Source organism: Eschscholzia californica, unplaced genomic scaffold (assembly GCF_041429995.1).
Source record: "Eschscholzia californica isolate CP2 unplaced genomic scaffold, dmEscCali1.0.p SCAF_5, whole genome shotgun sequence".
In the NCBI taxonomy this organism is placed as follows: domain Eukaryota; kingdom Viridiplantae; phylum Streptophyta; class Magnoliopsida; order Ranunculales; family Papaveraceae; genus Eschscholzia; species Eschscholzia californica.
In genome coordinates, this window is record NW_028238472.1 from 7,297,258 (window position 1) to 7,322,175 (window position 24,918).

The 24,918-nt window shown below is 34.8% G+C and overlaps 2 protein-coding genes across 2 annotated transcripts; one reads left to right on the forward strand and one right to left on the reverse strand.

The window, feature by feature from the left end:
• The first annotated feature begins 2,838 nt into the window (after positions 1 to 2,838).
• LOC147536694 (protein TORNADO 2-like) lies at positions 2,839 to 3,958 on the forward strand. The gene is made up of 2 exons (XM_086641846.1): positions 2,839 to 3,432; positions 3,532 to 3,958. Exons 1-2 carry the CDS (start codon positions 2,935 to 2,937, stop codon positions 3,841 to 3,843), a joined length of 810 nt encoding a protein of 269 aa, XP_086497972.1. The 5' UTR covers positions 2,839 to 2,934; the 3' UTR covers positions 3,844 to 3,958.
• Positions 3,959 to 22,408: 18,450 nt separating this feature from the next.
• On the reverse strand, positions 22,409 to 24,366 carry LOC147536695 (uncharacterized). Its single transcript, XM_086643701.1, has 4 exons — positions 24,048 to 24,366; positions 23,741 to 23,944; positions 23,229 to 23,444; positions 22,409 to 23,033 (listed from the first exon to the last, which is right to left on the reverse strand). The coding sequence occupies exons 1-4, from the start codon at positions 24,240 to 24,242 to the stop codon at positions 22,812 to 22,814; spliced, it is 837 nt and encodes a 278-aa protein (XP_086499827.1). The 5' UTR covers positions 24,243 to 24,366; the 3' UTR covers positions 22,409 to 22,811.
• Between the last annotated feature and the right edge of the window lie 552 nt (positions 24,367 to 24,918).

Sequence of the window (24,918 nt, forward strand, 5' to 3'; positions counted from 1 at the left end):
GCCTTCGGGATACAACGACTAACCTTTCAGAATTTTAAGATGGTACTTCTTTATTCTGAAAGCGGACGAACCTTTGTCAGTATTATGAGCTCTTTGACTAATGCGGACGATCTTCTAGATGCTTCGGAAATTCAAATTTCACTCGAGACTTCTTTCTTCCTTTTCCAGATATTCTAGTCTAACCAGAACCTCTAGAAAATACTTCTTTAATTAGATATTCTAGGCTAACCAGAACTTCTAATTGTTAGAAGGGAAGAGAAGAAGAGAAGAGAATGAATTGATTGATATTCTAGACGACCTATGAAAAACTTCTTTCTTCCTTTTCTAGATATTCTAGTCTAACCAGAACTTCTAGAATTACTCCCTTAATTAGATATTCTAGGCAAACCAGAACTTCTAATTGTTAGGAGAGAAGAGAAGAAGAGAAGATAATGAATTGATGAAAAATGAAGTGAGTTTGGTTGGTTTATATAGGAGTTGAATGGGTATATAGTGTCTGTTGGGTTAAAAGATGTATCCATTCGAAAGGGTGGACTAAACAGAAATAATAACTAAATATTGGAGTCGGTTGGGTCATGGGACGTCGGATCTGGGTGAAAATCTCGGGTGGAACGCCCACCGTCAGATCAATACCGAAATGTGCCCACAGATTTGGATGCGCGTGGTATTCGCTCAAACGACCCCTGATCTAACTTGTCCCGTTTGACGTTTCAGACCCTGACTTAACCGTTTTTTCACCCAAACTTCAAACTCGAATTTCTCATTCATCCGGAATCGGATTCGAGTAATTCTTTGCTCTAAATTTAAGAGCTCGACGAGACGAACGCAATGGCGCGTTCGGTTTCTGAGTTTGACGAGTCGGGTCGAGCCAAAATTGACTCTGATTCCAACAGATCCATGATGATAGATTTGGAAACAAGTTTGTTTCCATGATAACGTGATGGTGATGATAATGATAGGAAGAAAGTGAAGAAGAAGAGACGAAGTAGGAGGAGGAGGAGAAGAAATATGCGCTTCTAATGAAAAATTTAAATATTTTTACAACCGAGTGATCATTTGGAAAAGTTAAAAGGGAGATTTTGTAGACAATGCTCTTCATTGTTAAAGGTAATGTATTTTTGCAAGCTTGACTTTGTCAATTCATTATGATCAAGTTTTTTTTGTTGCAAGCATTATGATCAAGTTTGATAAAGGCAACGCTACTTTTGAGGGTTAAGTTCACTCTTGTTAAAAAAAAATTCTTCTTCTCCTTATTCTTTTTCTCATTCTTCTTCTTTTTCTCCTTCTGCTTCTTATCCTTTTCCTTCTTCTCCTTCTTCTTCACTCTATTATCGGAGAGATGAGAGGTAAGAAGAAGGAGGAGAAAAGAAGAAGAAGATGGAGGAGAAAAGAAGAAGATGGAGAAAGAAGAAAGAGAAAGAAAAAAAAATTAGTCAAGGTCGTCGGTCAGTTTCGCCCGGCGACGACCAAATGGCGATTGGTGTCGTTGAGTCAAACGTTGGTCGAGGGAATTACCTCTTAAACACACATTGCCCTTAACCAAACTAGGGATTGTCTTTATCGATATTGCCTATATTGGGCTTGCCTATAAAATCTCTCAAGTTTAAATTGTTTGACAAATCCAAATTCATCTGAAGATCTTTTTATCGTTAATCAAATTTACAAATGTTTTTCAGACTTTTTTTTACTAGCAAATGGATTCTACGAGAAATTGGTTTGACCCTACTGATTTCAAAAGGGCTGCAAATCTTTTTACTTTTCTTTTTCTTTGGTTCTCAATTGCCTAAACTAAATAATCAAACTTCGTATTTCTCTCTCTAAGTTTAATTCTAAGCTCGATAAATCTTAGAAGCTTTTGAAGTAGAAATAATCTTTGAAGCTTCTATTTCTCTCTCTCCGAGTTTGTCACAAAAAAGAATGATAAATTCTATTCATCCCTCCATTTGGTCTCTCTCCCAACCCTCCGCCTAATGTGAAGACGTCTCACTGGAGCATGTACTCTCCCCATTCTCTCTCCATTTGGTCCACGTTCAAGTGACATGTTGTCACATCATGCGGAGGGCTGGAGGAGGGACCAAATGGAGGGGTGAATAGAATTTCCCAAAAAGAATCCAGTTGATAAACTTTTTTTTTGTTGAACGATCCAGTTGATAAACTTAGTGGGTTCATTTGGGTTAAAGTTAAACTGTAGGATCAGATCATTTTTTGGTAAAAAAATCGGTTGGTTCGACCAGTCATTTTGTTTTAGAGTTGAAATTGGTGATGTCGAACCAATTTTCTCCTCACAATCGATTCGACCCAACGAAACGGAAGGCGTTTATGCGTGGGGTGGTCCAAGCTAATTGACCTTCGCAAAGGGGTCGAGGGCACTATTAACACCAAGTAGGGGCTCTAATTAAATCTCCCTAAGACCCAATGTAGAATTTGGTTCAATTAGTTTAGGGTAAGTTCTTTAAGCACACCTACATATATTTTTGTGGCAGATTCATGTACAAAGGGAGCGTCTTTAGCAACAATGGAGGCGTCTATATAATCTGAAAATAAAAAGTTTCCCACTGCACCTCAGGAGAATGTGAGTTGGGAAACCTTATACGTACCACGCTTTTTTTTTGTGTTCACACCCCAATAACAACAAGGAAAATTTATTAGCCACACCACAGTGTAACAAAAACTTTTGGTCCATACAAAATTTCCCATGTTAGTTTCAAAAGAAAAAAGTAATCACTTTTACCAGACAAACAAAAAGCTTAAAAACAATCTTTTTGACCCATTACTCATAGCCAATATTGCTTTAGTATCTTTACTTTTTTCTAAACCCAAAGCATGAAACAAAAGCATCTTAAATCAACCCTAAAATCCAACTTTTTACCCTTTCTTGCTCCAATACTTCTTCACCAAAACTCTTCAAGTTTATATTTCTAACATCCTTTAAACATGGATTTGAGTCATAGCATCATAGGTGCCATCAACTTCATAGCAATGCTTCTATCCGTTCCTATTATCGGTGCAGGAATATGGCTCACGACTCAACCCGATAATTCTTGTGTTAAGATCTTACAATGGCCTATAATAATTTTAGGTATTATGATTTTGGTTGTAGGAATTGCAGGCCTTGTTGGAGGTTTTTGGAGGATCACTTGGCTACTTATATTCTACTTAGTTTCTATGTTCATTATGATCATACTTTTATGTTGTTTAGTTGTGTTCATTTATATGGTTACTCTTAATGGATCTGGTCACATTGTTCCGAGTAGATCTTATTTAGAATATCGGCTTGACGACTATTCTGGCTTTTTACGTCAAAGGGTACAAAACTCCTTCGAATGGGACTCCATCCGGAAATGTCTTAGTACCTCTAGTATGTGCGCGGAGATGAACCAAAGGTATCGAGCAGCACAGGATTTCTTCAACTCACATATTACTCCTTTGCAGGTACACAAAATCTTCTTTTACTATATTTTCTTACACAATGTTTACACCATACCTAAACACCGGAAAGAGTTCTTCTAATTTTTTGTACTTGGATTTTAGTCAGGGTGTTGCAAACCACCGACACTATGTGGGTTCACGTTCACTAATCCGACTTATTGGATTAGTCCGATAAATACAGGAGCTGACATGGATTGCCTATTGTGGAGCAACGAGCAGACGCAACTTTGTTATGGGTGTGATTCGTGTAAAGCGGGATTACTAGCTAATCTTAAGATAGAATGGAGGAAAGTAGATATATTTTTGTTAATCACTCTTATTGCCCTAATTGTAGTTTATTTAATGGGATGTTGTGCATTTAGAAATGCTAAATCTCAAGATCTATTTAGCAAATATGAACAGGGTTATACTTAAACCCTACAAGATTGTTTCTTATGACGTGATGGGGTGATGGTTCTTTATCTTAATTTTACTAGTGTAAATGATACGAGTAACCGAGTAATATTCTTTTTAGGTTAGTTTGGTTTTACTTTTCGGGTTTACTAAGTTTTGATTTTATTTCGAATGAAGGTGTGATTGTAATATGCAGAGTGCTGGAAGTTAAATCCAGCATACGTAATATAGGCCATGTGAAAGTAAGAAACCAAAATAGTCTTCACCTAACATGATATAAAATGGGCTACCAACATCTACTATGTGATCTTTCGACAAAAAAAAACATCTACTGTGATAGAGTAATGCTATGCCAGGTACCCATTTAAGATGTCCGCCTTCTAGTTCCCGTCCCTGCCAGAATCCTTACGAGTGTCTTTGAGTTAGGTTGTGTTCTTTAGTTTTTCTTTCTCAACAAAAAGAGTAGTGCTATGCCTACCTTAATTTTTGTGAGAATTGTCCCATACGAGAGAAGGGGTATTTAGCAACCAAGCATATAATGTCTAAGTCATCTCCCCTCATTACCAGCTAGTTGTGAGTTTTTTTTTTGTTACAAATTAGCAACCAAATATATAATGTCTAGGTCCTCCCCACGCATTACCAATTAGTTTTGTGTTGGATGAGCACAAAATTAACATGGTACCCAAGCTAAGCTCACACGTGATTGGCTTAAAAGCCGCACATGCTACACGTCACCCAAAAAAGAACACGTGTTAAGTTAAAATACGCCACACGTGAGGGGACGTGTGAGGATAATCCCACATGAGAGAAGGAGTATCTAGCAACCAAGCATATAATTTCTAGGTCTTATCCATTCATTGCCAATTGATTTTAAATTAAATGACCACAAATTTAATAATTTTTACACAATTTTTTGCACTACTAGCTACTTGAAGAGGTAACGTAGCACGACTACATCTTGGGTGATGTTGAGGTAGATGCGATAAAGTACAACCTTACGAAATATACCCCCGTCAAATACCCACACTAACCAACACGTCACATAGGCTTCCTGATCCCAACTCTTTCATAGGCTTCCCGATCCCAAACTCCAGTCTTTCTATAAAACATCTCTATTTGCTGACGATTGCATTATCTTTGGCCAAACCACTCTTGAGAACGTGTTTAATCTCAAACAAATTCTTAAAGAATTCAGTGAGGCGTCTGGCTAGATGATCAACTACGCAAAATCCACCATTTTCTTCTCTAAAAACTCGCATCCAAAATTTAAAAGAATGATTATGCGGAATCTCAAAGTCTATCAATCTTCAACCGGCGATAAATACTTGGGCACAAATCTTTTCATTTGATAGAAACAAAAAGCAGGCCTTTCACTCCCTTCTCACTCAAATCCACAACAAACTCTCCAAGTGGCAAATCAACCTCCTCTCCCAAGTTGGTCGCTCGATAGTAATTTCCACTATTGCAGCAGCCGTTCCCCGATACCAAATGCAGTGCTTCGCCATACTTAAAGGCATTTGTCACAACATCGAGTCCCTCCACAAAACTTTCTAGTGGGGAAAATCTAAAACCTTCCATACCATCAACTGGTCCTCCATTTGTCGCCCACGTAAACTCGGAGGATTAGGTCTCCGTCTCCCCCATCTTGATAATCAAGCCTTCCTCAACAAGCTAAATTGGCATCTCATATATAAGCCACAATCTATTTGGGTTAAGGTACTCAAAGCCAAATACTTCCCGAAATAGATGAACCCTTTTCCTCCTAAAACTAACCACTTTTGGCCTTGGAAGGCCATCTGCAAAAATTACAATCATGTAGCTAGCCTTGTCTTTAGGGATATCAATAAAGGCACTCATATTAACATCTGGTATGATTATTGGATCCCCAACCATCCCCTTCCTATTACTAACCAGAATAACCTGAGTCTTACCTGGGTGGCCCAATTAATTACTAATAACACTTGGAACACTAACTTAATTAATACTTGTTTTGATAATGATACTTGTAATGTTATTTTTAGTATCAATTTGCAGCATGCTCAGGAGGACTAAGCAAAATGGACCCTATCCAAATCAGGTAAATTTTCGATCAAATCCATGTATAACCACCTAAGAAATGAAAATAACGTACTGATGAAAGACTCTTTTGATTGATTTTTTGTATGGAATCTTAATATGATACCTCGCATAAAACTATTCTTGTGGAAATATTGTACGAACAACCTACCCGTTCGAGACAAAATTGGTAGCTATATTGGTAATATATACACTTGTATTAACCGTGATGAGGCAGAAACTCTAGACCATGTAATGCTACACTGCAACTACGCAAGAGCGATATGGTTTCAGTATAGGTCAGAATAGAACAGATAACCATGGTAAGGCAATGTATCCCACAATGGAAAGAATTGGATGAGAATATAACTAATTTATATGCTAAAAGTTTATGGTTTATTTGGAAAGTTAGGTGCGAAAATTGCTTCACCACTCAGAAACAAACACCAATGCAGATGATCAACCGGATCAATACCACATCTACCACACCACTAAGAGTAGAGGCCATACTAAACAATAAAAGCAAGAAACCACAGCAAAAACAATGGAGACCTCCATCGACACCATTCCTTAAAATAAACGTATACGCTTCGTTTACAAAACTCACATAACCAGCAGGGATAGGATGTATTATTCATGATGATGAAGCAAAATTCATCATAGCGGTTGCAGATACAATTAGAGGACAAAATGCGGAAGAATGCGAATGTCTAGTTGTACTCTATGACATATAATGGGCTATATAACTTCAAATACAACAGGTACATATTGAAAGTGATAATCAAAATATCATCAAAAACATTGAAAGCAACTACGTAGGTATTAACTAGAAATCCACACAAATCATCTCAAAGATCCTCAACCTCAAGCAACATTTCACAAATATCATATTCTCGCATGCTCCCAGAGAATGTAATACTAAGGTGGACGCTCTAGCCAAATGGGGACGCACCAATCTCCACAAAAAAATGTGGAATGTAATCCCATCTTTTATTTCGGTTACTTAGTTTAGTCTTCCTTCTTGTAAGAACTCCCGTTTTGATTTTAATTTCGTTGTATCTCATAAAAAAAAAACAACACGTCACATGTTTTGCACGGGTGACGTGTGATTCTCTTATTAACAAATATTCTTTAGGAAACCACGAAATAAGCACCTCATGCTTGTCGGGTTTCTTATACTTCATAAGACATTGACAGGAGGACCACCGCATCTCTTACTTCATTAGAGTTGAAATCTTTGTCCTCTTAGGCACAAGTTAAATTAGATGCCAGATGAGCTACCATTTTATTCCAATCTACAATGACATTTAATCTAAAACTATCAACACTAAACAGTTTTTACAGAACAAAAAAAAAAAGGTCCAGAGGGAGCCCATACGCCATCTCACAAGTCGCATCCCCTGATCCACGCCTCTGGTAAGGGGACGTTGTTTGACTTCTTCACCAGATTCAAGATTGAATTTCTGTTATAATGTTAATTTTGTAAGAAATTAGAAATTCTAATGATCAATTTCACTAAGGGTTTGTTTGATATGCTTCTAAAGTGGGTAAGAAAACCGAATTTCTTAAGAAAATAGATTTCTAGCGTTTGATAGAGCCTAAATAGTGTGCAAATGAATTTCTTGTGAGAAAAAAAAGTTGGCAAATAGGCTTAAAAAAATTCCTACCATAAAGATGAGAAAAGGCTTTTCTTACTCAATCCATTTCACGCTCTCTCTCCTCCCATAAACTACATCTCAATCTATCTCCCGTCTCTTCCTCTCTCTTTCTGGTTCTCCCTCTCTCTCTTTCTAGTTAACCCAACTGAACATCTCTCTCCCTCTCTTCAAGTATGAGAACCGAATCATCATCTTTCTCTCTCTTCTCTAACTATCAGCAAGAAGAACTCAGCCAATAACAAGAATTTTTTTTATCATTCAAACAACTCCAAATAATCTCTGCCAAATCAACTGTCCAATTGAGATCTTTCAAACAAATTTCCAATTACTTTGACCCATCTCGAAGTACAGATCATCTCCAAATAATCTCTGGTAGTCAATGATTCTTTATAGGTAGATGTTTTTGCAACTTCGGGATATACCTGTCCATTATCATCTTACTGTATCCGACGAAGATGAGTTCCGGTCACCACTGCACTCCTTGTATTCTTTGGCAGTAAACCTATTATGAAACAATAACTCTCAGGTGAAACTCACTGCAACAGAATTCTCTCTTTTCCTCTCTAATGAAACCCTAGATATATGAAACCCTAGGTTTATGAAATTCACTTTTGATTCATACTCTAGATTTATGGACTATCTTTTATGGATGTGTGAATCGATTTTATCATGAAACTTACTCCTGATTCAAATTCAATTGGTTTACACACTTATTGTTGTTGCATCTACAACTAATTTCAAGAGAAGGATGGAGAACGATTTTAGGGATGGAGACCGATTTTAGGGTTATTGTCTTCTTGGAGAAGATGGTGACGAATTTTAAAGGCACCTTCAGTTATTAGGTTAATAACAGAAGAGCACACTATTATGGGTTGGATGATCCAAAAAATTAACACTATTTAAACTATTTTCTAAAGGCACTCCGATTTTCCACACCTCTATCAAATAGCTAAAAGTATCATTTCTTACCCGAAAAAATTGACTTTCTTTCTCATTAAAAAAAGTTAGAGTTTCTTACTCAGACTTTCTCACAAAACAAACAGACCCTAATAGAACATTCTCACCCAATAAGCAATTCTATTTTATTATATGCATAAAAAATTGAATCACAGTGACTATTTAAGCACTGCCCTTCTCTCTCTCACTCCCACTCCTTATAGGCATTCATTGATATAATGTGTATGATATGTGATCCACTAGTTGTTTGTGTCACACTGTCACTATTATTTATCCTTATTATCCTTAGGTTTGGTATGCCCCACATTCCCATCACTGATTTGAAACACAACTGCACAAAGGCTGCTAACAACATACAATACACGTGCCCTTATAACGCATACATGCTTGATTATTATTTTTAAACAAAAGTGGAGCTTGCCTTGTATAGTTTATAATCAAATCAATAGTTTCAAATCTAAAAAGAATCATGCAAACGAAATTTTTTTTATATTATAAAAAAAAATGTCAATTTTTTGGTATGAATGCTATCAACCACAATCTTTGATTAGGAAGAAAAAACTGAATTAGACCAATTTTAAGAAACTAAAGAGCAACCTAACCCAAACACTGCCAAGAAAACTAGTTAACCCTAAGTGCTCAATATTCATTAAAGATTACATTTCCAAAGAATTAACACAACAGTATTGATTAAGTAAAATCAATCTCTCAATGATCAAATCACTTCCCAAAACTAGTAGGAGAAATGTTTAGATGTATACCCATGAGAAGCATATGATATCAAAAAAAAAAACTCATATGCTTGAACCCTAATAAGATCAATCGATCCCAATAGAGAGTTAGTTGGGCATGGTGGGGGCCAAGTATAGGAGTGGGAAAGTGATACCAGGCATGTATATGGTGTCATATATACACATAGTGGGCATGAAAAGAAGGAGCTTTATTTTAAAAGATAAGGGGAAGTAACAAAAATGACATCATGGCTTATGTCTTCTTCCTAGTGTTGGATCCCCACCTCAAATTAAAATTATATGCCCACTTGTTGGGGCTGATTTCTCTAATAACGAGTACAATACTAAAATTGCACACCAATATGAAGTTGGGAGTTCAAATGATTGGGTATAAATTGACACACACATATATGCAAGGAATAAGTGGGTAGTACAAGAAAAGCCAACAATTATTTGGTCATGTGGGTGTGGATCTACTCTAAAATCTCAAGGTTAGGAGTTCAATTCAGTGTAGAAACATAATCTATCAATATTGATTTGTGTTAAGGTGCATAAATAAACTAAAGATTGGAACGAGTTTTCATGTCCTGATGATAGTCTTAAGGGTTTATATATTCTTTAGGGTCTAAGATGTCTATGATGATAGTAGTTAAAGTGCTTATTCAAATTATGCATTTGTTCATGATGTATCTATGACATATTGAATGTAATTGCTCCTGGAGTCCATGTCAAAAAAATTTATATCTTTTTTCTTTGTGAAGTAAACTAAAACTTGTTCCCCTTAAACGTAAGGTGTGACATAATATTTCCATTATCGACTAAAGAAATCATAGTTTCGAGTCTTTATGATTCTAACAAACTTCACATGAAAGAGAAAGATAGGTAAGTAATTGGTGTTTCAAACACTAATCCTTGACCTAATGATGTAAGTTTGGAGATACTACCTATAGTTGACACCGTTTTTTGTCATCCGGCTCACTCCCATACAATGATGATATTGACCATCCAACCTTTGGAAACTACTTAACTATTTGTTGTAATTTGGATTAGTATTTTCAAATGTCATAATTATAGTGGTTAATGTACATTATTTGTTCTTTTGTTGTATCTTCGTATCGTCATATTAGTATTTTTCTTAATGTATTAATTTGTGGTTAATGGAGTGAGTCACCAAATTCTTCGAAAAACAAAGTTTAACCTCAGTCAGTCTATAAGGACAGTCAATACACGTGTATATACATTTTCTCCGAAGTTTGTTTTTTTTTAAACAAATTTTCATTCATAAGTAATTAAATCACAATGTTACATAGATGATCATAATTATTTCTCTCCTCTGAGAACTTCATGAGAGTTACATACCTTTAAATGCAAAGTGGCTAATGAAGAGAAATGGGATTAGACACCGACTCGATAAAATGACCCTAAAGGTCGAAAGATGAAAGGATTCTAAAGATCGCGGATGAAAGGACCCTAAAGGTCAACAAATAATAAAGAAAATAATAATTTACATTCCTCTAGGCTGCCATAGTTGTAGTAGATAGACCATCCTTGGTAAAGCCGCATACCATAATACCACCAACATCAGAATTCTTCTGAGAATGTCAATTAATAAATAACAGCAAAATCAGCAACAACATCAAAATATATACAACCTGTATTTCCAACCACAATTTCTCTCCGATAACATTCAATCAAAATCAATATGATCAAGAACATCACTAACTGTCAAAACACAACCAGGTGATGGTAAACAATTTAGGGTTTCGAGATGGAATTGAAGACATCACTAACTGTCAACAACATCTGTTCGAATGAGAGTTTTGAATTTCTGAGAGAATTGATCTTGGAAATTGGGATTGACTGGGTATGGGAAAAGGGTAAGAACAACTGGTCTATAATCTTCTTCTTGTGGTGTTGTCATTATTTAATCGATTTGGTTGATAATTTTCCTCTTGAAAAGATAAAAAGTTTCTTCTTCCATGGAGAATCGTCTCTCTCTCCTCTAATTTGATGGTAAGAGATTTAAAAACGAAATCAAGAAACAAAACAACCAACTATTTCATGAAAGGAAAGAGGGATTACGACGAAGGGATAACCTTTCGCCGGACAAAATCAAATATTTACTCGAAAATCTCTCTTGAAGAAAACGGTTATGGAGATCCTACACAATTAATATTCACTCCGAAGTTTTAATAGAGGGCAAATGCATTGATCCTTCCTGAAAAGTCAAAACTGAAGCACAAAAAAAAAGGTGGGCAATATACGGACAATCAATTTTTTTATGTGGACAACATTATTGGGTGGAAACACAATTAGTTACTTTTTTTTTTATGTGGACAACATCTTCTTCCTTGGATGCTTCATTCTTCTTCAGCCCAAAATTTTCATAATCAAATCCAGAAAACACTCCCTTTGTTCTTCCTTCGAATTCTCTGTCAAGTTCTTCTAAAACATTAAACATAGATTTTCTTTCAACGATTTATATCTCTAAAACAATCGAGATCCAGATAGAAAATACTGTATGCATGATTCCACCTCTTCTCTCTCTAAAAATCTCTCTCTCTAGAAATATTTGAGTGTGTATAGAGAGATGTAGATTGTTTTATCAAAATATGTATTTGTGATTCGTTCAATATACAGGAAGATCAAATCCATTGTTAATCAGTGAACACAATTAAAGATTTTACCATCTGATTAATAGTTGATTGAAAAGGACAAATCAAATGTCCAAACCAAAAAAGACCTGGAAACCAAAAAACACATGGTAATGTATCTCATAAATACTAGAAACGAGAAATTGGCAATTTTAGTAGACATGGCTGATAGTCTGATCCGAAAAACTTTGGATCTTGGTGGTGATGGCAGTAAGAATTTTAGAGAGAGAAAGTAAAATACAATTGTCCCCGAAAACTAATAGATTATTTTTACACCCAAAGAGGTTTGTGTCCACTTAAGAATTACGTTTGTCCACATATTGACAACCAAAAAAAAACCAATCTTTAGTTGTAACGCATTTTGGACGGCTAAATGAATAATGGTCCAAAAATTATTGGTGCCAAATTAAACACGCGAAGATCCTACACAATTACACAAAAGCCCGCACGGCCTCTAGAGGTTGTCTTCAATTCCAAACTCATACAATTTCCTCCATGTCAAGAAGATAGTTCCATCTTTTGAAAGCATTTCTTTTCTTAAGTTAATAGAAAATTTAACAGTAAAGCTCATAACCTTGCTATAAACCCTAGAAAGAATAGAACGAGCCCTACTCTTTGTTTTACTAACTGTTCTATCTCTAACCGTAACATCAACGTTCTTGGACTAATTCACAATCAATAGATATTTTGTTTTTGTCTCAAAAAAAATGTAATGCCATTCTAGAAACAACTGGGTAAGAGTATCTCCCATGCAAAATAGAAAAGAATTCAAATTGCTAGTTCAAATACGCGTATGTGACCATTTTTTTGTTAAACACGTGGGTAGAGTTTTTTTCGTGACTCTATTTCCATTGATAATGTTTATTATATTTCAAGTTCGGAGTTCAACTTGATTTCCTACGATCAATTAAGTAAATCTTTTAATTGTTATGTGACTTTTCACCTACTCACTCCGCTTTTCAGGCACTGTCGATGAACAAATTGATTGCTTAGGCGGATGAATTGGAAGTTTTGCTACTTACATAACTGATGCAGGGGCACCCGGCGTGGAGACTTTTTCTATGACCGAACTCGGTCATGGGCCAACCGGCCATAGAGAGTAGTTTTAGGAAGTCCCAATTTTAGTATGATTATTAGAGAATATAGGTTTAGGAAATTATGTTATTTTAGTATTTCCAATAATTGGAAAGGTCCAGATTTGAGTCTAGTCATTTAGGCAGTTGCACTATTTTAATTATTTAGGAAAGTCTAATTCAAGTCTATCTAAGAAAGTCCAGAATCCTATAAAAGGATATCTAGTTAGTCCATTATTCTCAGATTGAGAGAAAAACCCCTTTGAAGTTTTAATAAAGTTGAGTATTTAGAGTTATTTAATCTTTATTTTACACCGGCATCGTCACTCTGAACATCCTATTTTTATTTAATCTAGTTAGTCCATTATACACTTATTATTCACCACAATAACACTTACTTAATTTCAATAATTGTTTGACATTTGGCATCGTCACTCTGAACATCCTATTTTAGGTTTTTACGTTTTCTTCCAAATTATAACATACGAACTCTAATCATCTAAGTGTATAAATTTGTCGAACATTCTCATCTTTGTAAATTGTGAGTTCGTATGTTGTTTGAAATGTATATTCAAATGATTTGTGCTTTGCTTTAAGCTCTATTAGGTGTCCTCATGTATAATTACTTAAAAGGTTTAGGATGGGCGTGCATCTCAGCTTTTGACTAAAAGTATTGCTGAAAGAGCAACAAACTTACCTTCATTTGTCACTAAGAAACTATTTAGGCTTTCTTGAATGCCAACATCCTAACTGCATTTCCGTATCGAATGATAATATGTATGGGGTGTTACTCGTGTATCCATTTCGGATAAGCGCTCGAGAAGTAAGGGCATATTATCTTGAAGTGGTGACAAAAGTAAGGACACTAATACACATTCACATGTTTGTTAATTATATGCATTTTTTCTTGGCATTCATAACTCTATATATGATTCAAATAGTTTTGATGATTACAGTATTTAAAGACAAATAAGAAGTTAGCTGACTTATTTATACCAAATAATAGCAGAGATGGAAGAAACGATGGATGGAATCAATGGTTCTCTAACTGATATAATGTGGATGAGGAAGCAGCTCTTATTTCATCTTCAAGATTATCTCGAATCGGTCGAAGTCAGATTCGAAATCATGAAGCAGGAACTGGATAAACCTAGTCAATATGTTCTTTATTACATTGATTAGTGTATGAAAGGTTTGTTGCCAAAAGGTGCTTATTATGTAATTTGGGGGCTTAAGTTGAAACTTCAATTATAACATTTGGTTCTATAGTTGAAAGAACATATTGGTAGTTGAAGTTGTAATTTGTATTATGACATTTTGATTCTACAATTGCATGATTTTTTTGTGGCTTGTCAGCATCTTGCCCTTCTTGGCAATTTATTTTTTATTTGTTTTTTATAATATTTCCGACAGTTCATTGACCACTAGAACTGTCGTAAATCGTGAACCTTTTTAGTAATGGTACAAAGAGTGTCGGTGATACTATTCTCGACAGCTCTATTTACAACGGTTCAAAAATCGTTGGAGATAATATTCGCCGCCAGTTTTTGCTTTTGTCAATGGTTTTAAATCGTCAATAAAAATGGTTATTTCTGTAGTGATTTCAAAATAATCTAAATCATCTTTTCATTCAAGTTCTCTCTTAATATTTTCCATTTCATTTTGATATGCAAATGTTTAAGGACCATTTCTAAATTTGTCTTACCAATAAATGTTATTTCCTCTAAGAAAGAACTTCGGATTACGATTCATAATGCATTTCAGAATATCAAATATATTCGACAATTTGATTTTGCGCCTCATATATGGTCTTATTACCTTTATAATTTTAAGACATTAACCTAACGAATAAAGTCACTAAAAAGTATGACATGCGACCAAAGGGCAACAACTTTATACGGAAATGGGTTCATACGTCTTAAGAGCACAAGACAAGGCATAAATGACTTTCGCTTTTTAAGCTACCCATCTTAGCATTATTACAATAAATGAGTGATGGTGTATTGTATATAACATGTGTTAAAAGTTAACGGAGGAAGTGTCGTAAAAACTGGTCGAGGGCCCATCTGGAATCCAATCTTAAAACACACTTGTTATAGTTATAGTTTTAGTCAGATGGCCATGATACATTATTTATGTTCATGGATGGATCCTAGGGAGTGCTCGATCTTCCCGAAAAATAGTAGTGGTCATTACAAAATTTAGGGCTTTTGTTACTCCCTCCATCTTTGGCAAATGAACAAAACCGTAGCAAATAAACTTTAGCTATGAAATTTTGCCTGTAACCAATAGTTCTACTGCAAGTGTCTTTAGCTACAAACTTTCTGCTAGGGAGTAAATCACAACTGAAAAATGAACTCTCTGATTATGCCTTTGGCCCTAGCAATATATTCATATAATAAATGCTTTATCCATTTCATTAAATTTATCAAAATAACTTTGTTGCATATACAATAACACAAATATAGAGATGAAATTCATAGATGGTGTGTTGCATATACAAGAACGTTGTACATTTAGTCACTTACTGTGTTTGCAAATGCTGTTGGAAATTTTGAACAAATAATTAATAACTTTATTTTTTTAAAATTAAAACGTAGTTTCTAATATTTGAATTTAAATTATATCTCTAATAGTTGTGTCTTTTGATTAAAAAAAAAAAAAAAAAATTGGAGAGATATATCTTTTACTTATTGAGTAGTATCTTTTTGTTTTTATAAATAAGATTTTCTCTAAACAAACTTTAGTTAGTGAAACAAAGTTTAGAAACTATGTCGGAAAACCTTTGCCATCTTCAATACGTTCTAATGCTCCTTAAGTGAAATCTCCACAAGTTACTTGGTGTAGTTTCACAAAGATTTGTCATATCTTGAGAAGCAATTTGCCTTGTAATCTTCAAGTAATCTCGATCAAGAGGGAGCAAATAATGCTTTAAGAAAAGCGTCTCTAGTACACGTTTCAAGCCTCTAATCTCCATCAACTTCTATTAATCTTTATTGTTTTGCAAATTTTCTAACAATTACTCTCTACTTTGTCAACGTGGTCCATTGCGTATACAATAACACAAAAATTTCTACACTACAGAAAGATACTATAAAAGTATATTTTCTTCATATTTTACGAATTACTGTGTTCGGAAAAAAAAAATTGGTTTGTAACTTCTACCTCCCATGTCTAAAGTCTGAATGCGTCAATATTTATATTAGGAAATACCTAGTTAAAAGTCCAGTAATATTAAGAGTCCTATTAATTAATAAATTGCGACAACCACATGTCAGCAATTAATCACAATCTTGATTATTATTTGACTCGCGAAAATGCAAGGAAAATCTTATTTCTTTGGGAGGAATAAGATTCCTCCAAAATATAGGGTAATACCTCGTTTATCTCAAAACATTAGTCTAACCTCAAGTTTTATCAAGTTCACTTTTTGGTAGAATATATATGATGCCATCTAACAATATGGTGTGAAGATCTATTGCCATTTATTATGGCTCAAAAATCAGAGTAAGTGAAATCCATCACAATTCAAAAAAAAAAGTGAAACCAGTCAGTATCTGTTAAGAAAGATATCTTCTTGAAAAAAAAAATTTAAGGAAGATATGACTTTTTTTTTTGTTGAACTAAGGAAGATATGACTTAGTTCAACAAAAAAAAAGGAAGATATGACTTTGAATAGTGAAAGTAATCAAGACCCACAATGGTATGTGGTTTTATCCAACTGTTCTAGACAAAGTGATTAATAATGGGTCCCAACCATATGTATTTGTAGATGTAGTGTATCAATTATCTTAGCTCAGTTGGTAGTGCATTTATTCTAAAGTCTTAGAAGTCCAAAGTTCGATCTCTAGCGAAGGTGAAATCAATGGTTTATCGAACTTTGAGTTATTAAAGGTGTAAATGAAGTAGTTTAGTTGTGTCGTAGGCTCGTAATTTAGTTGACTTTAGGCTGCAGTTTAAAATTTGGTGGTTATCGTGCTTATCACGTCTTGTTTGATGTAATAATATGATAGAAAAAGATATTCTCTATATGTAAAATTAGGAGTTTCTATATTTTAAAAGATTTTCTATAGTTATTTAGTATTAGGAGTTTCCATATTTTAGAGTTTCCAAGTAATTTAGGAGTATCTATATTTCTATATTTCTAAAAATTGAGTCCTAGTTGAAGTCTAATTAGGAGTCCTAGTTGGAGTCTAAATTGTTTGGTTGTAGCATATAAATATGGTTGAGTTCATAGTAGTTAGGATCAGAGGCGGAACCAGGATTTCAAGTCAGGGGAGGCAAACCTTTGACTTGGACTTGACATACTTTTTCCTATGTGCGAGCATGTAATACTATATAAACTGCAATCTACTTTCAATTATATTTGATATGCTTTCGATGATTCCCCTCAAAAGTATTCATATTTACTAATGAAAATTGGAAAAACTATCGGAGTACGGTAATACCTCATGAGAATGAACCACCTTATTTTTCTTTGTCACATATCCGCATAATTGCAACTTGCAAGTATGTTATTTTTCCAATTTGGTACCTGTCAAAAACAAAATATTCGTAAAATATAACACAACAAGAGCTAATTTGAGACACTCAAAATGGAAAAAATAATTTAACGACTAAAAACTTCATATAATAGTAAAGAAATTACAAGTAAATTTTTATTAATCATTGTTAATTGTCCAAGAAAACAGTAAATACCTCTTTAGGTTTAAGGTTAATTTTGAAACACTAACTTATATGAAATTCTATTAGAGTCAAATTCTAATATTTTTACAGAAGTTTTCTATGAAGTATGAACTATCTATTGCATATGTTTTCTTATCTAAAGATCAAGATATAATAATTTAGAGAAAGAAACAAAAACCCTAAAATAATTTTCTTTAACAAATTCATTATTGAACAACTTAGAGAGAGAAATAAAAAAAACCAAAACAATTTAGAAAGTCACAACAATTATGAATTGAAAATTTTGCCTAGGTTTCATTCTTGAGAGGTTAAAATAATCTTGAACAATCAAACCTCAAAAGAAAAAAAAACAATAAAACCCTAAAACAAAAGAAACTAAAACAAATTAGTTTTTGATTACCTTAATGAGTAATGACTGAATCAATAGAAATATTGAAGAATTTTGTTATTCAAAGCTTCCTTCAAATCTTCTATCCTCCCTCCCAATCTTCTATCCCTTCAAACTCTCGGTTTCTTTCTTCCTCTCGATTGGATTTTGGAAACCCCTAAATCCTCCCAAATCTTCCCCAACACCAGACATTCTAAAAAAGAAAAGTAAAATCACGAAAATACCCCTACTCAGTTAAAAAAATTGCAAAAAGGCCCAGGGGCAATTGCCCTTTCTTGCCCTCACATTGGTCCGCCCATGGTTAGGATATATGAATCTTGAAGTTATTAATAAAGTTTTCTATTGGTATTACGTTTATCTTGGCTGACCTAGAGAAGGACTTTAAGGTTCTTATCAATTAGTATCCAGAGCAGACGCTCCTATTATTCGCTTTCAACATTACTTTTGTCTTCGTTAGAGAACCTCGTATATGGTACAAACTCGGAAAGAAAAAAAAAAGTATGGAGAAGCAATTAGGTGAACTGGCGGAGAAGATGACTGAGATGACGGTAAATCAATTATTATTGATTGAGAAGATTGGTCGATTGGTCGAAGATAGAGAGATTATGTCTCAATGATGTGATCGTTTTAAAGGTGAAAGGTTATATTTTACACGGTTTAACGGATCAGATGTAGAAGGATGGATTTTTTAAGCTATAAGCTAAACAATATTTTGAGTTCTATGACACTGCACAAGATCAAAAGATTCAGTTTGCAATCCTTTACTTGGAGGGAAAAGCATTACAATCGTGTCGTTGGGCTAAAAGAGGTAACGATTTTCGTTCATGGGAAGAGTTTGTCGAAACGGTTGTAGGTTTGGAGAGAACGACGTATGATGATGCAGGGGTTGCACTCGCAAAATTACGAAAAACAAGGTCCTGCTATGAATATCAAGAAGAGTTTGAGCGTCTTTCGTACATGGTTAAGGAGCCCGGGAAAGGTAAGGAGAAGACAGAGAGAAAACAACCAAAGTAGAGGAGAAGAAAGCTCGTAGAGAGAACACAAAAATCTCAGAGGAAGACGACATCGATGCCATCCTGGTGAATATACAAAAAGAAGAATCCAAAAACAAGGAAATTCACATTGAAGAAAATGTTCCTAGACCCTCTTCTCGATCAAACTGTTCGATGAACATCAATCCATTGAAGGAGACAAAACTGATCATATATGGAGGATACTCCAAACAAGTAGCATCTAATAAGAGTATCTGCTCTGAGAAGGGAAGCTCTATAGTAAGATGGGTGTCTCTGAAGTTATCTCCAAAGTACTATGGTTCATATAAAATACTGGAAAGAATCGGTCCAGTGGCGTATCGTTTGGAATTGTCAGATGGAACTAAAATTCATCCTGTTTTTCATGTTTTTGTTTTAAAGAAGGCATTTATCCTCAATATTGCATTGATGATGAAATACCAATTATCGAAGATGAGGGAGACCTAGTGTTAACTATGATCGAGAACATCCTTAAGGGCAAGGATGTTGTCAAGGGAGGAGGAATGACAGAGAAAGATATTCTCTATATTTAAAATTAGAAGTTTCTATATTTTGAAAGATATTCTATAATTATTTAGTATTATGAGTTTCTATATTTTAGAATTTCTAAGTAATTTAAGAGTTTCTATATTTCTATGTTTCTAAATATTTTATTTTAGAGTTAATTCCTATATGGCCCCCTACTTTGTGACCAGCTTCCTTTATAGCCCCCAAATTTCTGTAAATTCAAATATGACCCCCTATTTTCATAGAAATGTCATAACTACCCTTCACATTAATATATTTTCAAAATAAAATTAAAAACAAAAACCTAAATTCCACCTCACTTCCCTCTCCACCACTCATCTCTCTCCACGTCCCCTCTCTCCAACTCACCTCTCTCCAACTCACCTCTCTCTCTCTCTCTCCAAGTCAGCAATCAAACTTAAAAAAAAAAAAAATTTTTTTTTTTTTCACTCACCTCTCTCTCTCTCTCTCCAATCAGCACTCTCATGAAGGTCGCCGGCCGGAAAATTTTCCGGCCGGCGACCTTCAAACTTAAAAAAAAAAAAAAAAAATTTTTTTTTTTCACTCACCTCTCTCTCTCCAATCAGCACTCTCATGAAGGTCGCCGGCCGGAAAATTTTCCGGCCGGCGACCTTCATACTTAAAAATTTTTTTTTTTTTTTTTTTTTTCACTAATCTCTCTCTCCCTCTAAAAATCCGGCGAAGGGGGTTTCCCTTCGCCGGAAGCCGTGAACAGACCAGATCTGGTCTGTTCACGGCCAGACCTTTGAAGGTCTGCCGTGAACAGACCATATCGGTCTGTTCACGGCCGACCAGACCTTTGAAGGTCTGGCCGTGAACAGACCAGATCGGTCTGTTCACGGCCGACCAGACCTTTGAAGGTCTGGCCGTGAACAGACCAGATCTGGTCTGTTCACGGCCAGACCTTTGAAGGTCTGCCGTGAACAGACCAGATCGGTCTGTTCACGGCTTCCGGCGAAGGGAAACCCCCTTCGCCGGATTTTTAGAGAGAGAGAGAGATGAGAGAAAATTTTTTTTTTTTTTTTTTTGGGAAGTCGCCGGCCGGAAAAATCTCCGGCCGGCGACTTCAATCGGAGAAGATGAAGGTGAGTTGGAGAGAGAGAGGGGTGAGTTGGAGAGAGAGAGAGGTGAGTTGGAGAGAGAGAGAGGGGTGAGTTGTAGAGAGAGATGAGGTGGAGAGAGAGAGAGGGGTGAGGTGGAAATAAGTTTTTTTTAATGTTTTAAATTTAGAATTAAGAAGGGTAGTTAGGACAATTACATCAAAAAAGGGGGCCATATTTGAATTTACGAAAAAAAGGGGGCCATAAAGGAAGTTGGTCACAAAGTAGGGGGCCATATAGGAATTAACTCTTTATTTTATGCTTATGTTATCTATGATGTATTTTTCTAGCATTTTGTGCATATCTCCGTACAATAACGATACAAGGCAACGACTAAAGGCAACCAGTTAAATTGACTATTAGTTACAGAGAACTTCTCCAAGTAATTAAGACCATACGTGTTACTTAAATCTTTGCAGGTTCAGTTAAGTTGACGATTAACCAAATGGTTGTAGAGAACTTTTGTAATTAGAAGTAACTCAGACTATTAAGTGTTACTTCAATTTTTGTCAGTTTCATTACTTATCCGCATGAATTATTAAGAAAGCGTCCCATATAGATGTACATAGTGAAGTAAAAAATCGACACCGATTCCAACGAGATCATTATCGAAGTAAAAAACTTTTGTTGGTAAACTATGCTACCCGTCCCAAATCCGGGACCTCTCGGACAGAAACGCAATGATCTTGTGAATGACAAGTCAAGGGGCTCTAAAGGGTCCTTTACTCAATCATGGGATACAAAATTGGGTGCTAGAGAGGAGAAACCCCAAGATTTGAATTAGGAACCAAACATGGTACTCCCTTTGAATGGGGTAAATGCCTAACCAACGTTGAAACATTAGGACATAATCATTAAAACATGAAGAAAATATTCTGTACTTACCACAACCACTTTTCATTTTAGTCCTCAAGATACGTGGTCAATGACGGCGGCTTCCACTATCACGGGGTAAGTTGGAATACCTATTTTTTTTTTTTTTTTTTTTTTTTTTTTTTTTTTTTTGAGAATTCGACTACGGTTTACGTTAGTCGTTACAAGGCATTGATGCATCATAGAGATGTAATGAGCACGATAACCGCCTACTTTAAACTGAGACTGAAAAAGGCCTAAAGCCCGAGAACGAAGAGGCCTAAAGCCCGACAAATTATTACATTATTCATAGCCTACATTACATAGGATAAATCTTGATGGCAACTGCTTCCACCGAGACTCGATCCCACGACCTCATGGTCTTAAGAGGGGTGTCCAACCGTTACACCAAAGGGTGGTGGACAAGTTGGAATACCTATTAGCTTTAGTAATAGCTCCCCACAATTATTAATTCACATTATATCCCCTATTAAATTCACATTATATCCCCACTCACATGCCAAGCAGAAAGGTCTATCTTCATTTGGCCAAATGGTAGCAAGAAGGGTTATTTTCAACCTTCCTAAGAAATTAAAGATATAAAGAAATAGGGACATAAGTAATTAACATATTTCTTTGTTAGAAAAACATACAAAATGATTAAGTGGATTTATGAGAGCCGTTATGTAAGATAAAATAATGGTGCAATTTTTATTCATGCAGTTACCAATTGCATCAGTCGGTCCCAATTCCCATTATACAATTAATAAGTAATGTTATGTATATAGACATAAATGTGTACATTGTTTGAATGTAGGATCAAGATTGATTCGCCAGTCACTATGTGTCACTAAAAATATAAAGTTATACACATTTTTCATATATATACTATAAACTTTTTTATTCATTCTCTTATAAGCATTCTATATCAGTACATTGTATTTTCTACCCAACAGATATATATACATTTTATCTCACGCTAAACAACATATAATTTTTATGTATAGTTACTATCGAGTACCTCCAAACAAACTAACTTAGGTTTCAAGCCCTTCTTCCTTATCATATTTATTATTACAAGCTTCTTTTTCATATGTACACCAGTTTTTCCGTTACCGAACACCGGCTTCTGGAGTAAAAAGCTCGAGTGTTGTTACAGAGGGGGTAAACACGAAAAACTAGTAAAGAAAAAGGGAGCATTGTGGTATTTACTATTTGGTGAGGGGGGTTTGTTGTTGTTGTTGTATAAGTAATTTGAAACTAGTAGTTAATAGTTTCAGTATTCTAACATAAGTCCTCCCATTGGAGCTCTATGAGGAATTCCCTTTCTTCTTTTGGTAGTTCTGTAATTTATTGCAGTTGGTGGTGGTGTTGATGGAGTAAAGCTTCGAATTTTGTTCTTCTCATGAATATGGGTAGTTGTACTACCATATGATTCTTCTGAGTCAGACCCCGTTGACCTTTTCTTCTTCCCATTGTTATTTGATGTTCCAACAATCTGAAAATTCAAAATCAACAATTTAATCCAAAATTTAAGGTAAACCCATTGAAATTCGATTGACAATGAAGCAAAGCCCCATAAAATTTGATTGTAATTTGATCAAATTTCTGATTTGACTGATAATGATGATAAAAACACAAACTTTCAGCTGATGATGATGATGGAGAAAAGATTGGATTTTGAGGGTTTTACCTTGCAACCAAGAGAGCAGAATCTGAATGAATCAAGAAGGCTTCGTTCACAGACTTCACAAGTGTTGGTAACACCTTTACCAGGCCTAGGTTGAGGTCGTTCATTCAAGAACACAACCCTAGCACTGTTAATAACATAGGTTTGAACACCAGTAATGTCCAATACCTTTTGAATTTCAGAAACCCTAATTACATCATGGTATGAAGACCTCCTTATCTGTCACACAAGTAAATCAATTAAATCTTGCTCCTCTTTAAGAATACCCAAATGAGAAAAAATGACATTAATGGCAAAATCATGAGAATTTAGCTAAAACTAAAGAAAACCCAGGTAGAAAAAAACTCAGATTAGAATTCCAAATCATCAAAAAGAGAGATGAATAAAGGTAACCCAAGTTTCAGAAATGAGATTAAATTGAAAAAATTCACAAATGTTGATAACTTTAGTTGAAAAAGTGAACTAGAAATGAACAAAAACAAAAGTAAACAATGATGAAGAAGAAGATTGAATACCTGAATGGCACGATGATCTTTATGGTAAGCAAGACAAAGAGAACAGAGAGCTCCATTCATACAATCCAAACAATACATATTGCATTCACTTTTGTGAGAATCAGCATGAAATTTACATTGAACAAAGAAGCTTGTTTCTAATAGAGGTCTTAACCATGGCGGCCATCTATTATCATCATTTTCTTCTTCTGGACCTCCAGCTCCCTATATCATACAAAAAAAAAACAGAGTAAAGTTAGAGAGAGAAAGTGAAAAATAAAGAAAAAGAAAGACTCATTTTGTTTTCAATCAAAGTTTCTTTAATTACCATAATTCTTCTGTTCTTGGGTTTGATTTCTTTAACGTTGGAGTCTTGATTATCGATCGCCAGTTTGAAAGAGTTGCAGAGCTTTTTAGAGAGAGAAAATGTTTTAGAGAGAGAGAGAGAGAGATGGAGGTGTTTGGAGGATTGGGAGAGAGTTCTTGTAGAGGTGGTAGATGGCCTCGTTATGGGTCGGGTCATTCTTATCCTCTCAAAGTCTTTACCGAACCTAACTCCGAACCTAAACCAAGAATTGGGTTTATTGCAATTTGCAATGAAACCGACCTACTTCTTGGTTCTTGCCTTTTATTTTTCTTCCTTTCTTTTTTCAAAATTAATAGTATTTATTTGTTTATAAAATTATTTTGGAAAATTTCAACCAAATCTTTAGAGCCAAAGAAAACATACAGCCAAAAAAGACCCCAAAATTTAATATGATATCAGTTATGTTACCAAATTAGTGACGAGGAAGTTTTGAAATAAATTCTGCAATGACAGTACAAAAATCTTAGGTAGGTGAGTCTTTCGTGATCGTCTATATGAGACTAAAACTTAGTAGTGCCAATAAACAATATCGGACTTCTAACTATAATTGTTGTTAATTTATTTTTTTGGTGTACGCTATAAGAGTTCTTATAAGACATTGAAAACTGTGAGAAGAAAATGTAAACATATCAAGATTTATCGATTGAATAAGTATTATATTAACATGATTTTAAGATATCATGAGTTCTTAAAGGGTATATCAACAAATTTAATATTCTTCTTACGTCTTGTCATGCAACACTGATCTATACTGTCGTATTTTCAGCAATTTATTTCTTCATCAGTGTGTCTTCTTTATTTGTATTTCTTTTTCGTCAGTATGTTAATTCAA